This window comes from Tachypleus tridentatus, chromosome 7 (assembly GCF_004210375.1).
Source record: "Tachypleus tridentatus isolate NWPU-2018 chromosome 7, ASM421037v1, whole genome shotgun sequence".
NCBI lineage: Eukaryota > Metazoa > Arthropoda > Merostomata > Xiphosura > Limulidae > Tachypleus > Tachypleus tridentatus.
Genome location: NC_134831.1, coordinates 193,045,735 through 193,064,954, shown reverse-complemented (window position 1 = coordinate 193,064,954; position 19,220 = coordinate 193,045,735). Strand labels below are relative to the sequence as shown.

The window sequence follows — 19,220 nt, the reverse complement described above, 5'->3', positions numbered from 1 at the left end:
TAAATGCCTTCCACGTGATCAATATATTCATTTAAAAAAACTTTACCTGTGGATTCATGTCAGTTTTTGACACTATCTATTTCCGTGAAAAGATATTTTCAAAGATGAAGTACATGACATCTAATTACAGATCAACGTTATCTGATGAGTATTTTCAAATCACTTTTAATGATAGGGAGCACTAACTTTGAACCTCAATTAAGTGTAATTTTGTCAGAAAAATACCAGTTTCATGCTTCTCACTAATGATAAAAAAGGTGATTGTGCATCTTAAATATTTTCAGTATGTGCTCTTATGAGAAATAAATTAGTGATGTTGTATGCTGATCATGTAGGCATCCCTACTTAATTTTACCACAAAGCATAAAAAGATCTACCTCTCCGTCCTTGTCCAAAAAGGTTTGGAGACCCTTGATTTAGAGTAAAGCCACAGTGGGCTGACTATTTGCTGTGTCTAATGCGAGGAATCACACTCCGGATTTTAACATTGAGTGTAGGTGTGTTTTTTTATAGCAAAGCCACATCAGGCTATCTGCTGAGTCCACCAATTTTAACGTTGAAATTCCACACAAATCAGGTTGCGTGAATTATTTCTTAAGTTTACACCATTTCATTCCAACCCCAAATTTTACATTCCAAACTTAAGAATTTCTTAGTTTGTAATTCTAAACATAACCAATGTTATAATTTGTATTTATACAAATATGGAAGAATTTTAGGCAATTTTTTATTTACCAATCAACAAACAACACAAGTTACAGAACCTAAATGTATTCTGTTGTTTTAATTCAGAAGATTTTATACAACAAAGAAATTTTTATGACACAAAATTTGCTAAACAGTGTTAAAATATATCTTTACCTAAAGTTCTATGAAGTTTAGTACGTGAATTAAAAATACAACCATGACTACAAACGAAAATACTAATACACATAAACAATCTGTTTTATAACTAGAAAACAATACAGAAAGATAAACAGCAATAAAGTTATTTGTCATTTCAGTATGTAAATATTTCGTTTTTACTTTATTATATAAAAACAATGTAATCATTGTAAACAATGTAATACACTGAAAAAAAATCATTTACACACACCAGTAAACAAAGTTACACTGTTGCACAAACATTGCCTAATGATTTTATAACAGTCATTATTATAAAGTACTGCACACATTTCATTAAATTAAAACACTATTCTCAATACACTATAATTTCAGACAAGTAAAATGTTCTAATTTGGTTCATATGACTCACTTTCATTAATTGTTGAATGTTATACAGTAAATTAATGGTAAACAGATCAGTTGTTGCTTGTGCAAATAAAAGATAACTCAATATTCTCTGACTTCAAACATTTATAATGATAGCAAAACAAGTTATGAATTTAAAGAGATGAGTATCATTATAAGTACATTCACCCAACAAGGAATGAATGTAAGTGGATTAGCAATGCAACATAGCAGTGCCAAGACATGAGTATCTATATGTTTTGTTTGTTTTTTTAATTACTCACACAGACAATGGGCAATCATGTTCTCTGCCCACCATCTGGCAATGAGTCTGCACACATTCTGCTGTGTCACTGGAGTGCTCAGATATCTATATACAACAGTGAACACGATGGGCACAAGATATAAGACAGTTAATGTCAGAGAGCAGCCTGATTCAGGCAGATGGGCACTAGAGATAGGACAGTTACTGAAAAAAAAACAACAAATGTTGCACAATCAATAAATAATTACATATTTATTGTTTTTATGCACCTTGCTTCTGAACTGTGCAAGTTCTAGTTTGCACTGATGAATAATGAACCTATCCTGTACTTTATGAAGTATAAGTTTAATGCTTCAAAATTGCACAGCTATGACTTAATTAAAACTTCTATGAAAATAAGCATTTGAGTATAATAGGTATGTCTGTGAAAGTAGAAATTATATAGGACTGATTCAAGAATACATAGACACATTATTAAAATACTGGATACGCTGTATAAATTCTTTGTTTGTTGAATTTTGAACAAAGCTACTGAAGGAATAATCCTCTTCATCCCTAATTTTGAAGTTATAAGAGTCAAGGGAATGCAGCTATTAAATGCAACCCACTACCAACAAAGTATCCTTTGGATATGACCATCACTCTTGTAATGCACCTGTAGCCACAATGAACGATATGAATTTTTCTTCACCATTAACAGTATGTGAATCCCAGAACCTCACAACTGTAATAACTGATTTGCACTCATCTTACTATACAAAGACAACATTGAACATACTCAGCTAAATATTATTTCTCTATAGCAGCCAAAAAAAAGACATGAATAATGTAAGGTTTATAATTAATTTTGTAAACTTTGTAGTAAATCTTAATACATTAAGTGATACTTTCCAATGAACATTAATTCATTTTCTTATTGATATATTACACAGACCAACACCACTAACACGTAACAATACCATTTAATACAATGACCTTTATCAACATTGTTCAAAAATTAATGCAAATTTGCAACAGTTAACTTGTTTGATACATTAATCACAATCTAAATGAACAATTTTATCTTCATTTTGATTTCACTGACTAATGGCTAAAATACATGTCTAGTATTTTGAATTCAAAGTAAACATATTTAACATTTTGAATGTATTTACTTCTTATGTACTGATTTTTTAGTGTAATAATATTTTGAAAATATAAATTAACTTAAACTAACAGAACATCACATTTCATCTTGTTTAGCTGCCACACATTTTCTGAATTTTAAAATAAAGTTTTTAATAGCAGTAAATGTAACTTCAAATGTCCTGTTACTGTTGTATTCCAATCTAATCTTACTTATTACAGTACACCACAAAGATTTAGAAGTTCCACGTAAATTTTAAACATAAATTACGTGATTACTATACTACTATTTCAAACATAAAGATTCTTAACCTAACACTTTCAGATTCTAGGATACAAGTCACAATTGATAAAAACAAATTCAAGTTAAGACATTTTAAGGAATACAGAACATTAGATACACACCTAATACAACATTTACAACTTCAATAACCATGTGACTCTCGACTCGAGAGTTAAGTGAATACAGGTTTCCCAATAGTCCCCAGGAGACAGAAAAGCAAAGAAGTTCTAAACTTGGTGACGCACACAGCACTTTTTGTTAGTAGTATTTTAACATAGGTTACATAAACAGCCTCTCTGTTAGTAGTATTTTCACATAGGTTACATAAACAGCCTCTCTGTTAGTAGTATTTTAACATAGGTTACATAAACAGCCTCTCTGTTAGTAGTATTTTTAACATGGGTTACATAAACAGCCTCTCTGTTAGTAGTATTTTAACATAGGTTACATAAACAGCCTCTCTGTTAGTCGTATTTTTAACATGGGTTACATAAACAGCATAAGGCTTCTTCATTGTATATAATGACATTAAGCAGAACAGATAATACAATTTAAATCAAACTTCTTTACAAGATGTAAACCTCATGTCAATGTATTATAGCAAACATGTAAACATTAAAAGATAAAACAAGAACTGAAATCAAAACCAACAAAGAAACATCACTTCAAACTCAAAGAAAAACAAAAGAAAGAAAAATTTTTAATTAAAAACAGTTGGGTCATAAAACCAAGTAACAAACAAATCTATGTTTAGGGAGTTATCTGTTGTAGCTTTTGTAATAAAAACACACAAATTGTGGTTTCATTATCACTCCTTTGAGGATTTTATAAAAAATCAATTATTTTTCAGGTGCAAAATATTTTAAAGAGCTCAAATTAGGGAGAATTAGTTTAAATTTATCAAGGAAACTGTCCTAAAGTTCATCATTCAAGTTTTAACAGAAAAGTAACAAAATAAATGTTAGTCTGGTTTCACTTTCATTGATATAACACCTAAATTAGATTGAAGACTTTGATTATCTAACAAAATTATTCACATGAAAATAAAAATTATTCTGTTTTATTCACCATAACGATCACTTCCTTCTCAACTTTTCACTCATCAGCTGCTTTTAGGTTTTGCTCTTGGATCTTGTACATATTCCCTATAAAACACAAAACAAAACTAAGTAAAAGGCAGTAAACATTTATATTCTTTTAATTCAAAAATAAGAAAAAAATAAATTACAAATAAAACATGTATATTTTAAATAAATTTAAACTGAGATATATTACTTTTTTTTAAAAGGATTTAGTTGTTTTCTGGCTTTTAGTTTTATACTGAACAGTAGTCTGTGATACCACCTAACTATCAAATATTAACAGATAGATACTTTTTATATATACAGGGGGTGGGAAAAAAAGTGGCCCCCTTGAAAATGTTGTTAATTTATTATATCTTTTACTAGATAACAAAAATGCTTCAGTTGTATATTCTCATAAAAAATGTGGTGTATCTGTTGTAGTTTCTTATGAGTAAATGTAACTAATATTATGAAAAGTTCAGGTATTTACAAAAGCAAATGTTAAAATTAGGATTTGAGATCATATTTGAACAGATCTCATTGAGTTCATTCTAAAAAAATATAGTATTACATATTTTTCTGTTATCTAATAAACAATATAACAAATCAACAAGATTTCAAGGGGGGCACTTTATCCACCCTGAGTATATATACATACATACATATATAACAAACCACCTAATGTGAAAAAACAATCAAGCTAGAATACAAATTATACAAATGGAATGAAAGACTTTGTAGGAAAGCTATTTCATAAAATAGAGCACACAATGTAATAATGAAATGTCATGCATCTGTGTTAACTCCTTCGTGACGATGAGAAACACACCTGAAGTAAAAATGTATTCTCAAAACAATTGGTATGGGTATTAGCACTTTAATTAAAATAAAGTACAGAACAAAGTTTCAATCTTCTTAGATTATCTTCAGGTTAACTTTAATGTTGTGAACAACATTAAAATACATGTTTTAACCCCTGGTTACATTCCTCACAAGCAGAATGAAGTCAGAAATTTAAAATCTGGATCATATATATAATCTTAAGCCTACAAAGTATGTTACATCTGAGTTGTCAATCACCAACAGCAATAGTAGCTAGCGCCCCCACTAGTACAGCGGTATGTCTCCAAATTTACAACGCTAAACTCAGGGGTTTGATTCCCTTCGGTGGGCTCAGCAGATAGCCCGATGTAGCTTTGCTATAAGAAAACACACACACAATAGCTAGCTGTGAGCTTCACATTTATATATTTTGTAATTTGAGCTTGCTATTACAGTGTATCTCAACCAGTGTTTGTAGAATAGAACAATAGATACTATCTACAGAGTTATGAATGAAACATGAAGCTACATGTGTGTGTGTGTGTGTGTGTGTGTGTGCATGCATGTGTGTGTATATTTTATGTACACAAATAGGAATGAATAATGAAACAAAAAATATGTATTTAAGGATTACACATGAAACTACTTATGTATTATTAATATTGACTATTTGAGATCTGTACTTACATATCCATGCTGTTGATAGTTGAGTGAGGGCAGAAGCTTTCCACTCGAATATGACAGCTCTTGTGACATATCAGGTTACAATCTGTTTTTGTTAAAAAAACATATACACTTCTAATGAATAATTTAAATATAACAATGGAATATTTTACATAATAAAATAAAAAATGGTACACAGATAGACATCTTCAAAAATGTGAAGATAAAATTAAATCCATGTTGTATGTTAGGCATTTAACATGGCAGTTTGAAGCTAGTTCTACAGTTTAATAAGATAACACCTCTGAAATTTGGATTCTAATGACTCATATAAGGAAAATAATCAGTATAATAATATCTGGTTCATTGGTGAATTGATTGATTGACTGATTGATTTAGTGTTTTATGGCACAAAGCAGCTAGGTTATCTGCGTCAAACATCCGATAAAAAGGTAAAAATAAATTAACTGTAGTAAAATACAGAAAAGGAAATGAAGGTAAAACAAAACATCATTGAAAAACACAAAAAGCATAAAACCAATGTTGACACCTAGTTTACAATGGTGAGAGAGAAAGCAGAGTAAAAGAAGTTGTAAAGTACTTACTCTAGCAAAATGGTAATAATCATAACCCACCAGGAAGACTAACAGATAAGTTCAAGAACCACCGTCAGTCACCTGAAGTTGGCCTTTCCAGTCCTGGTTCCGGGTTATGTGTCATAGCAGCCATTATCAAAAGGTAAAGTAATAAACGTTTTAAAAGACATGTAGCAAAATTGTAATAATGAGTAGCCAAATGTCCAGTAAAAAGGTAAAAGTAAAGTAAATGTAGTAAAATTTGTAAAAGTAAACAAAGGTAAAAACAAAACAGCAATTATAAACAGAAAATTGCATAAATGTGATGTTGACATCCAATCTAGAAAGTTGTAAAGAACTTCTGTAGCAGAATGGTAACAATCATAACCCGCCAGGAAGACTAACAGGCAAGTACCAGAACCATCGTCACACATGAAGTTGGTCTTTCCAGTCCTGGTTCTGGGTTATGTGTCAATATGGCCAGAACCAAAGGGTAAAGTAAGACATGTAGCAAAATTGGAATAACAACTCGCCAGGACGACTAATGGGTAGTTCAAACAGCAGCGTTAGTCACCTGAAGTTGGCCTTTCTAGTCCTGGTGTCATGTTATTTAATGTTCTGGCCATTTTTCAATGTCAAATTGAACTAGAGAGATTGAGACTAAAAAGAAAACCACAATTAAAAATGTGTAATGAATAAATATCCAACACTTAAATGAGATTAAAAAAGATTAATGGCCATTAAAAAACTAAAAACTTTATCAAGGTGGACAGTGTCACCATCACTAATAATATTGTCCAATGTTACTGATAAACCCTGGGAAAAAAACAAGTTTAAAATATTGCTTTCGTTGAGAATCGTAACGATGGCAAGAAAGTAAAATGTGGCTGATAGTGATTTGAGTGTTACACAAACTACACATTGGTGCATCAGTTCCAGATAAAAGAAAACGATGAGTTAAAAAACTGTGACCAATGCGTAGTCTAGTTAGAACAACTTCCTCCTTCCGAACTTTAAGGAAGCTAGATGGCCAAAGCCCAATATAGGGTTTTATTTGAAAAAGCTTGTTGTCGCATTGCTCACTCCAAGTGGACTGTCAGCTGGCAAGGAGCCGAGTCTTGAATACAAGACCATTGTCCATGTACGGAATAGGCACAGTGGTGATAGTGCCAGAGCAGATAGATTTAGCTGCCGTGTCTGCAAGCTCGTTCCCACGAATACCAACATGGCCTGGTATCCAGAAAAATTGGATAGAAGTAGCAGTTAATGAGAAATGGGCCAGTCGGTTTTGAATATCAGCGAGAACAGGGTGTGAGCCAACGTAAAGCGATTCCAGAGTCAGTAGAGAACTAAGCGAGTCAGTATAAATAGTGCAGTTGGAGTACTGCTCAGCTTCAATATGATCCAGGGCAAGAGATATGGCATACAGTTCAGCAGTGAACACAGAAGCTGTAGAGGGGATTCTGCGCGCAACCACCGAACCACAGCAAACCATAGCAGAGCCCACTGAATTACCTGATTTGGAATCTTCTGTATAAATGGGAACGGAATGATTGTTTGAAAGATGTTCATTAAATAAATGATGGTACTTCCAATCTGGAGTATCTGCCTTTTTCAGATGACTGAAAAAAAGGTCACAGTTGGGGGCCGTAATAAACCATGGTGGGATGGGCTGACCTGTGGAATCTGCAATGTTATCCAAGGACAGACCCAAGTCATCCAATTGCGCCTGGATGCAAAAGCCAAACGGAGCAATGGCAGGTCATCAAGTGCCATAGGAAATATTATTTTCATGAATTTATTGTTTAGGTGTTTATACTACTGTAAAATTATAAACGTACATGCATAATACTATAGAATATCCAAAAACTGTGCATCATCTTGTAAGAGAATTTGTAATGTAGGAATAATAATTAAGTTTAACAGTAATATATTTTCTGTAAATTAGCTAAGAAGCTATTATAGAAGTAATATACACAAGTATAAAATAATTCAAGTTAAACTGTCCACATAAATTTTATTACTTTACATGAAATCGCTAAAAGTTACTTGAAATGTTAGACTCGGTTTCTCCTGGAAATTTTAAAATATTCAGATTTATTACATTTCTTTCCATTTTCTTAACATTAAATCATAGAAGATGGATATGAAATATTTTAGAGTGTTCAGTAACTGGGTATATTGTACTATTATTTTTATCTTTTTTAGCCAAACCATTTTCCTTCAGGTTATAATGATACCAATATACATTACCAGATTTAACAGTGCTTACCTCTACACTGATAGCCCTGTTTACCAGGCCGACGAGAGAGGTTTCTCCCACACATCTGGCAAACAGTTGACCTAAAAATCAAGGTAAAAAACACGAGAGATTTTAAAATCCCTTTCCAACCATGTATACCAGTAACGCGCAGACGTAAAGTTACATTTTTATGCATATGTTGAACAGAACAAAGATTTTGATAAAAGGAACAAAATCAAATCTTATTACCATACAAAGAAATGCACTCAAAATCATAAGTAATCAGAAAGACAAGTTCCAAACACTTTACTAAACAGCTAAACATTTTAACAAAAATATCATAAAGTTTCTGGTCAGCATTAACAAAAACATTTTTATTGAAGTACGTCTCTATTAAAGAATAATATAGATACACATTTGATAATATAAAAGGAAAAACATATGACAATAATTTATTTTGTAACTACTTTATAAAAAGGAAAAAACTTATATTGAATTTTATAGCAAAACTTGTAATGATAAAGCCTTAGATTCAAAGTGTCTTAGATTTTTTAGCTCAGATTTTACAATGTAAACAAATAACTGTGACTATTATAAAGTATAAGGGTAACGTAGCATAATCCAACACTGGGATTTTTTTACTAAAGTCTGTATGTTCGTTTAGAATATTTAAATAAAGATACACCAATTCTTTTCAACTTACAGACCAGAAGGAAGGCACCAGGTCAACAGTACCCAACTCTTGTTATTGTAATAAAATATTGGGATTTGACATTCACTTTTACAATAAAGCTACGGTCCAAAAGTATGGAGTGTGATCTTACAAAAACAAGATAACTGTGAACCCTCAGATACATAGTCTGGCATTTTAGCCACAAGACCATATATAGCCCATTTCCTTTAAAGTAATTTACTATTTTTAGAAGTAAAACATTCATTATTTGGTAATATTTACACCTCTAATTTTATTTATAACTTTATGAGCATTACTATGACACACTCACACACACATATACAGAACTACATTAACGTGAACTATTTTTAAGAAAAAAATCTATCTGAACTTTTTGTTACTGAAAGAAAAGCAGAAGCTCAATAAAACTAATATGATCAGTGTTTACTGTTAACCTTTTTCCTAGTCACTGGTGGTTCTCAGTTTGGGTGAAACCTAAACTTCTAGTAAAAAGGTTAACTCTCCATATTTAGTGGTGGTTTTCACTTTGGGTGAAACTAAACTTGTAGTAGAAAGGTTATCTCTTCCTATATACTAGCAGAAATGTCAACTTTCTTTTCAGTTTTACCTACTAATGATTGTCTTGAATCAATAGTAATGAATAAACATTTTAAAATACAATGTAAAAGAACACATGCATTTCCAATTAACTTATTATTAACAGAGATCAAACTGTAAGATAAACCAGTTATAGAATATATAATATACTTACATACCCAGGTAAATGTTTGGCAACAAAAATGTGGTCATTGTATATGTGTAGCTTGGCACCCTTCTTCTTCCATTTGCTGCGGTTAGCAAGGGATGAGGGAACCAAGTAATGCCTAATAAATGAATGTAAAAACTCTAAGCCACTTTTTATAATAATCATAAGACATTGTTATATGGTGGTATAGAATTCTATAGTCCCATTCTAAGCTAAAATATGTTTTACATAATGAACACATGAGGGAATTAAAATATATCCAGTAACATGAAATACACATTAGACTAAAACAATAAATTGTTAATAACATCATTTTATTTACTAAAAATACATTATATGTTATCTAACTATCATGAATAACATTACAAAAACTAGGATAATTTTCCCCTCTCGCTTACTACATAAGACAGTGAAATCTCAAACAATAAGCTCAATTTCCTTTTTTTTTTTCAAGTTCAAATCTGGGACTTTTAAACCAACACTGGTAATATCGTTTTTAATCTGAATGGTATCATATGCACATGTGGACTAAACAGCCAAGTACGAGACCTGTAGAGTTTAGAGTTCACTTTTCCTAATTTGTAACCCTTTATCATGTCCACATGTTCATTTACCCAAATTATGGTAATGAAAGGAAAACCTTCCATGGATGATAGAGGGTTAACTATCCAGTCAACACCACATATTTTTCTTTCAAATGATTTACTGTTGCATTCATAGCACAGCCACAGCTAAAAAGGTAATATGTGTTAAACAGCTTCACAGTACAAACTTTGGATCTTCTAATCCTCAGTTCAGCAAACTAACCATTATGCTGCATTTGGCCATTTAAGAGTATACAAGTTGGTTGGTTGGTTTGGCATTTTATGGCACAAAGCAGCTAGACTATCTGCACCAAACATCTGGTAAGAAGTTAAAATTAAAGTAAAATTATTAAAATTTGCAAAACGAAATCAAGGTAAAACAAAACAAAGTTTAATTTTTGAATTAAAAACTTAAATAGCATTAAATCCAATTTTATATCTACTTTACAGTAGTAAGTAGAAAAACTACAGTAATACAAATTTTAAAGTACATTAGTTAGAATAATTTTAATTATCATAACTCACCAGGATGACTAATGGGTAAGTTCAAACATCAGCATTACTCACCTGAATTTGGCCTTTCCAGTCCTGGTTTTGAGTTATTTGACATTACAACCATTTTCTAATTGAATACTGAACAAGGTGTACTTTAATTTATAAAAAGGAATCATATTTAAAAACAAGTCTAATTTATGAATTTAAAATAATAGTGTAAGGTAGACAGTGTCACCATTGTCAATGACACTGTCCAACGTTATAGATAAACCTTGGGACAAAACATGCTTAAATGGTGCCTTCATTGAGGGTCGTAACAATGCTAAAACAGTAAAATGTGGCTTATTTGACCTGAGTGTCACACAGACAACATATTGGGGAATAAGTCCCAGATAAAAGAAAATGATGAGCTAAAAAACTGTGACCAGTATGTAGTTTAGCTGGGAAAACTTCCTCTATCCGATCCTTACAGAAACAAGAAGGCCAAAGTTAAATGGAGGGTTTTATTTGGAAAAGCTTGTTTTCATGTTGCTCTCTCCAAGTTGACTGCCAACTGGCATGGAGCTGAGCCTTGAATACAGAACCATAGTCCATGCATGGAACAGGCACAGCAGTGATAGCACCAGAGCAAACAGACTTAGCTGTTCACATGGGTGAATGTTTAGATCTCAGTGGAGGTAAACTGAAAGAACAGAACTTTCTCTGAGAGGTCCTTCACCACATATGGGAGAATGTAAGAAAAAGTAAAAAATGCAGTTATATACGTTTTCAAACTTTTAATTACCTTTCAACATAAAACTGATTCTTTTATAATTTCCATATTCATTAAGCAGATAATTGAATTTCTTGGAGAATAAAGAATTTATGACATTTCTGTACATAGTGAGTAAAAAATTCTTCTTCCATATTTTAAGAAACTGTAATAGTATAAAATTCTGAAAACAAGTATCATGAATTTATTATACTTTCATTTCACAATAATTCACCTTCACAAGTTTTTAACCAAACTCAAAAATCAAATAATATGGGATAATATATTTTACTATTCTAATAAAAGAGAGCACTCACTTTAACACACCATTCTCACTGGTTTCAACCACAAGTGTCGATTTCTCATGTATATAAGTGTGTGACGATGAGGCACTGAGGCCAGAACCCTCACTTATGCTACTTCGAGCACTGCTGTGGCCTTCCCGATCTATTAGAAAGAAGGGAACATTCATTAAAACAATCAAAACAAAGTACTGTGTTAGAGAAGCTTTATCAAAATAATCAAAACAAACTATTATGTTAGGAAATGTTTATTAAAACAAGGTACCATACTGCTCCAAAAATGAACATAAATTTACACCATATAAAAAGAAGTGTTTTCTTGAAGTGTGTAGTAACCATACCCCATCACATGTACTACAAAATGTATGTTACCATTACCTTTGTCTTTTTCTTTTGTCACTAAAATCTGCCAACTTTCATGTGATTATGAAATCATGCTGCTTTCCTACTACTTTTGATATTGAATAGTTTCATTCAAAATATTGATGCAATTCACAAAATAAAAACATAAATTAAGTGTGAATATTTACTACATAGATCATGCAGTTTTTATTTGGCTGTTAAATAGTTGCTTTCTCTCAAAAAAAATGTCTGAAGTTAAATAAAGTTTTTAGCTTTGCTTCATTTTTTTGTGAATGGTTGAAAAGAAATGTGCCATACAGGAGATTAAAACATCCTATCAAGTATTTTCATAAGGCTGCTTATACAATCAAATACAGATATAACAAAATGTCAGTACAGAAATTATAAACATGAACATTCTTTTACTACATCTATAATTTGAAACACTTGCATCAAATGTCAGATCACAGTATTATGTAAATTAATACATACTTAAGTCTGGCACATCTAGGAGACTTTCACCAGCTGCAAGAATGAAAAAAAAATTAAAAGTGTATTTTATTATTATGGATAAACAATAAAGTCATCATAAACTGGACACCAAACAGTATTTCATTCTAAGTATGAGTAACTTTTAAATTACATCGTTTTTTTTTTTTACTCTTTATACTTTTTATGCATTAAAATGATTTAGTGAAAGTTAAATAATTGTGTTTTTTACATATGGATGAAATGTATAATGTAGTATGCTAGGTTATGGTTAAATTGGGAGTCATACATTACACTTGTATATTTGAAATACAAATACAAATACATTAAATTTGAATTAAGCAGCTCTCACAAAATTCGGTGACCGAAGAAGGTCATTTTTACATATATATTTTTCTCTGTGCATTACTACTTCTTGTTGTAGAGAGTTTAGGTGCCACTAAATTGACTATTTAAATATCCTTTGCAGGTGTTTACATTGACATATTATTTACAATTTTAAAAATAGGAACACTTAATGTAAAAATAAAATCTTAAAATACAATCTCACAATGCACAACTAAGAGAAGTTTAGAAGCAAAAGAAATGCAGTAGTTGTAAGTGTAGCAGCCATCTAAGGCTATGTATATGTTCAGGAAGCACACCTAAACTGCAGTGCTTTTCAGGTATTATATACAATACTCTTACCAGAATTACAAAACTGAAAATTATTATTAATTCCAATAAAAGGATTTTGTATACTTTAAGGTAATGAAGTATGATTACAAAGCATGTACAATTTGATACTATCACACTGGTTATATTTATAATATTACACATAATTAACAGTGCAACATAAATCAAAAGAAGTAAATTGATATGACTGGTCACTAAGTGCAGAGAAAAAAGGCATGCCAAAATTACATGCACAGGATAACTGAAAGGGTTTATTAGAATTCATCTAACGTAATATGCTATGCAAGTGAACATGTAACTGTAACAAAAAATGACTTTGTCCATTAAATACAATATCAGAACAGAACAAATATCTCACTTTTTGGTCACTTGTTTTACTAATCACAGGTGTTTATGATATTACAGAACATGATCATACTGCAAGTTAGTTTTAATATAAACTACCATAAAATAACACACTTCTATACAAAATAAACACCAAAATAAAGAATTATTACTGTGTACCTGTGACAGAATTTATAATAAATTAATTAAAATATTCTAACTTATTTATTTGAAAGCATTTAATTGATTTTTTTCACAATGTAAGCTGCGTGCTTGAACATAATTGGAAGATACCAATTAAGAATTACATCAATAAATTTGAAGAATTAATGGGAGCACATGTACATAAACATGTGAAAACTTACTTTTAAGTTATATCATTTGTAATAAAGCATTAGAAAAATATAAACTCTGTGCTGATGAAGGAATGAAAATGGACAAAGAATACGTATATTATTTTATCAAAATATACGTACTGTGAGGTAAATAAGTATTACAAAAACAATACAACAGGAATTAAAACCGTATTAGTTTTGTGCTGTAAACTGGTTTTGTTATGTAAGTGTAAATCTATAAACATATTTCAACATTAAAGATTGTTAATGTTGTCTATATAAGCTTGTTTTATGTGAAACATGTTAATCTTCAGGAATATACTTTAACATTAAAGAGCATTAGTTTTGTCTGTATAAACTGCTTTTAGTGTGGATCATACTTTAACACTAAAGACTATTAACGTTGTTTATATAAATTGGTTTCATACTATAAATGCAAATCTTCAACATAATTTTAACATGAAAGATTGTTAATGTTGTTTACATAAACAAGTTTCATGTTATAAGTGTAAATGATACTTTACATTAAAGAGACTGTTAGTTTTGTCTATATAAACTTTATAACATGTTTCATGTTATAAGTGTAAATGATACTTTACATTAAAGAGACTGTTAGTTTTGTCTATATAAACTTTATAACATATCCTTAAAGAGTGACACTTGTTTTGACACCAGTTGTACAAATTTTCACGAATACACTTCAAATAAAGGTGTATTTAAACAAAAAACATTTTGACTTCATTATAAATATTATATATATAAATTAGCATGCAAAGTTATTAAAACATCTCAGCATCTGTCATTTTATGACTTTTAACAGCTACAAATTGAATCTGATTTGCTGCAGAAATTAACTAAAATATTATTACAGGAAACTATTATTAAATTACAGTAAACAACTGTGTTTAAGTTTTGTATTCAATTTTTCTTGGAGCTGTTTTCAGAGGGTTTCTCTATTACAGTTGGTGCTTTTGTCAAGTATGGAGTCCAGGAAATTTCAAATTTGTTCTGTGAAACCTTCAAGTAACCATTCTATTTGTTGGAAATCTTGGTATTATGTATTCTAAAGATGGGGAAATCTAGGTATTACCTAGAAGTTGTTTGTGTCATTATGAAATTATTCTTGAAATAAGATACTGTACCCAACCAGCATGTTTCCAGAGATGGAGCAACATACTATGGTATTCATGCTGAGAGTGTAGTACGATGGACTAACATAGCGTGATACTGATGCTGAGAGGGTAGCACAATAGACTAACACTGTGGTGTTGAAGCTGAAAGTGCAGCATGATGGACTAATATACTATGGTATTGATGCTGAGAGTGTAGCATAGTGGAATAAAATATCGTGGTATTGATGCTGAGTGTATATCATGATGGACTAACATACTGTGGTGTTGAAGCTGAAAGTGTAGCATGATGGACTAACATACTATGGTATTGATCCTGAGAGTGTAGTATGATAGACTAACATACTGTGGTACTGATGCTGAAAGTGTAATGCTATGAACTAACATACTATGGCATTAATGCTGAGAGTATAGCATGATGGACTAACATAATGTGATACTGATGCTGAAAGTGTAGCATAATGGACTAACCTACTGTGGTACTGATGATGATTTACAATTCCAGTATTTTTGGGAGAATGTTGTTTTAGTTATCTCTATCAGTAAGCTTTTTTCTCCATACCCTGTCTTTTCTCACAATATAAGACTGGGGTTTTTTTGCATATGTTTCCTATCTGGTGTACAACTGAGGTCTTTTGAAACTGTTCTTAATGAACTATCATCATGTAAAGATTTGACTCTTACAATATATTAATTATCTTTGTTGTGGTATTTTAATGAAAGAAATGTGCTATATTTGATTGATATTGTTTAAAACAAATTATTCTGTATGACAATGTCAGAGATAATCATATGTTACATGCTGAGATTAGAAATCTCAGAGGTTTTTTTAAAAATTTACACTACTTAGTCATTTTTGGCTATGTGTTGCTTTTGTCTTAAAATTTCAAATTACTTGAATATATGACATACAAAGTGATGCATAAATAAAGTAAGAAAATCAATAATTTGCCTATTTTAATGTTTTTTCCACTATTTTAAACTGCAGGGATATTATTTCATAAGCATAACTCACAACCACAGAAGCAATGGAGTGTTCTGATAAATTTGCACACTACTATATATGTATATACACACACACACACATTTTTTTCTACAATTCTTTTTGAGGAACCTGTTGTGTGTTTAATAATTTGTTTTTTTTTCCTTAAATCTCCAAAACTTGGCTAAAATCAGCATTCAGTGACAGCTTAAGTCAAATATATATATATTAATGTCATAAAAAAACATACAAAATTCAGTGCAACAAATTATGTAACACATATCATTATATAATATTGCTTATTATGTATTTTAATGTATTTCTAAAACATACATTTTCTTCACAAAAACAATACTGTGTAAGTAGTTTTCACATTACTCACCTGAATGTCTATCAGATGGCATTACACGAGAGCCAGGAACTGATCTGGATCTGTCTGAAGAAAAACTTCTACTACTTTCCCGACTTATACTCTCTTCACCTTTGACCTTTTGTTCCACTAACTTTGAGTGGTTTTTTCGAAAGCTTAGTCTCTTCCTTAAAGTTCCAATGAAAGACTTTCGATCTCTTCTTCTTCCCCTTTCAGCTAAAGAAAATAACACTTTGAACACTTGTCATAAGAAAGAATTTATACAGAATTGATTAAATAAACAAGTGCACAACTTTGTTCAACTTTAAAATGGATCAACGTAAAACGATAGCAAAAATGTATTTCCAATGGGTACTTCACTCTTCTCACAAAGTTAGTTTTTCCAATTTTGTGCTGCTCTTTATTTGTGAACTTTTTATAACCCATTCCACAAGCTGTTCACACACCCCTAGTGGAATCAAAGATTCCAACATGTCTCTCATGCATTAACTTCATGCAGATTGCGTGAATAGGAAAGCACTACTATCATATGAAGCAAGTGACTCCCTCTATGCATCACTACTGAACCATCACTTCAAAGTTTGTGGGATGTTTAAGAGAAGGGAAGTGCCTATTGGAAATAAACTTTCAGTACAGGAATCTTGTGACTTCCAATACAGTGATTCTCTCCACTCAGAAGAATAGCTATAATTACACACTGAAAAGGAAGAAGGTGGTAGATAACCATGAAGGCATCTTGCTGGATGGGTTTCCACATAAGATGGCTTTGATTATTTAGTTCAGAGTAGGGTGTTGGTGTTCTGTCTGTGCAGAAGATGTACTATCCTCTGAATTTAATGACACATACAAAAGAATAAGACATCTCAGTGCAGTTTACCCTTCAGTTGAGTGCCCTCATTTTACCCTCATGCAGAAGTCAATGCCCTGTGGGCTGGTTCTGGATATGGACAGAACCAATCACCATAAGATCTCACACTAGTTTGTGGTTGTCCATCTTCCTCCCTTTGTGTCATGGGTCTTGGAAAGTATACCTGCAATCACTGGATGAGAAAATGGAATCCTTCTAGGCAGGGCCCAGATGAAGATGGAACTCTCTGAACCAGGGTCCAGGTACAAAAACATTATTTCCACACACAGCTAAGGAGAAGGGACAAATGAAACTCCACCCAATGTGAAAAAATTGAATCTCCTCACCAAGAACCACACAACAGCCAGTCATAAAGATAGAGGACATAAAGTGTGGGATGCAGAACAGACACTTCAGTTGATAAATGAGGATGGAGAATAAGGAGAGATGGAAGGAAGGAAATAACAGCAAGTGATGAAACTATGGTTGAGTGAGCCAGTGAGGAGTAAACAAAATGACCATACATGAAGTGGAATGGATGTGGTAGACAATCCAATAAAGTAATCAGAGAGGAGGATAAGCATAAAGTAACTTGTTCAACTAATACCAGTATACAGCATGCCATCAAATCAATGTGATGATTATGGACTCAAAAAGAGAATATCCAAGATGAGAAAACATAGGGATCTTGATGGGCATAAGCCATCACTTTTCCATTGGTGGAGTGGATTATGATCAATCAACTCCTAGAGACAAGAAGAAAAAGATCCAAAGCCTGGTGAATAGCAATGAGTTTGAGAATTCTTTCATAGATCAATAGCTCAAAGTCACTTGGTGATTAACTCCTGCACCCTAGCCCTGAAGGGATGTATTTCTTAAAAGATATAAATCTGGCTGTGGAGAATGAAACACCTATAAATGGATGAGTACTGTCTCACCACCATCAGAGGTTGTCCATAATGTTGGAAGAAAGGGTGATTGGAAAATCCAGAGGATCCCTAGGATGTTTTCATTGAATATATTGCATATTAGACCATCCAAGGAATTTGAGAGTAGTCATTGAGGACCACATCTCCAAAAGCAATAGAACCTTGTGAGCAGAAAGGGAAGGAACAGACAGGTGTTCTAAGCAACCAGTTCTATAAAACAAAGAGGATAAGGTGGTGCCCTGATGTAATGGTATTGAATAAAACATGTAATTGAACCAGGTACTGGATAGGATGAAGGAAGAACTTCTTCCATGTAAACGTACAGCCCACCTAAGCAGTTACAAGAAGGAGCTGAAGAGGATGACAACCTGACTTCTGTTTGGAAGGAGCACAAGTCACCCATGTAAAAGTGTAACCGAATGATATGAAGATGAAAAGCAAAGATTTACACCATATGGTGCCAAAGCATGTATGAAGGATTGGGCACAAAAGTGGTAAACCACCTCACAATGGATAAACCATGGATAAGGATAAGAATGCTCTGATAAAGGAATATGCTGGCAAGCACTGAAGTCATCCAATATGGTAATCCAAAGATTCAGATAAAAAGCACACCAAAAAATAAGTTGGATAGATGGTTGGCATTTTATGGCACAAAGCAACTAGGCTACTTGTGCCAAACATCAAGTAAAAAGTTAAAATTAAAGTGAAATTATTAAAATTTGTAAAAAGGAATCAAAGTAAATCAAATTTTTAAATTAAAAACTTAAATACAGATAAATCCAATTTTTATATCTAGTTCACAGCAGTAAGAGAAAAACTACAGTAATTAAGTTTTATTAATTTTTACTTATAAGTTTTAAAGGACTTCCAGTAGCAAAATTTTAGTTATCATAACTTGCCAGGATCACTAATGGGTAAATTCAAACATCAAAGTGAGTCACCTGAAGTTGGTCT

General features: G+C 31.8%; 1 protein-coding gene across 6 annotated transcripts in view; it reads right to left on the bottom strand.

The window, feature by feature from the left end:
• Positions 1-755: 755 nt before the first annotated feature.
• The window catches only part of LOC143257584 (uncharacterized), an 81,643-nt gene continuing 63,178 nt past the window's right edge, over positions 756-19,220 (bottom strand). For 4 of the 6 annotated variants that reach the window (XM_076516488.1, XM_076516490.1, XM_076516491.1 and 1 more), the window contains 7 exons: positions 16,500-16,703; positions 12,675-12,707; positions 11,856-11,985; positions 9,719-9,826; positions 8,300-8,370; positions 5,477-5,558; positions 756-4,048 (listed from right to left, as the gene is read on the bottom strand). In XM_076516488.1, the coding sequence (XP_076372603.1) occupies positions 4,006-4,048; positions 5,477-5,558; positions 8,300-8,370; positions 9,719-9,826; positions 11,856-11,985; positions 12,675-12,707; positions 16,500-16,703 (671 nt within the window). In that variant the 3' untranslated portion in view covers positions 756-4,005. Of the gene's footprint in view, positions 4,049-5,476; positions 5,559-8,299; positions 8,371-9,714; positions 9,827-11,855; positions 11,986-12,674; positions 12,708-16,499; positions 16,704-19,220 lie in introns of all 6 variants that reach the window. The other 2 variants (XR_013031947.1, XR_013031948.1) reach the window with 1 other exon arrangement.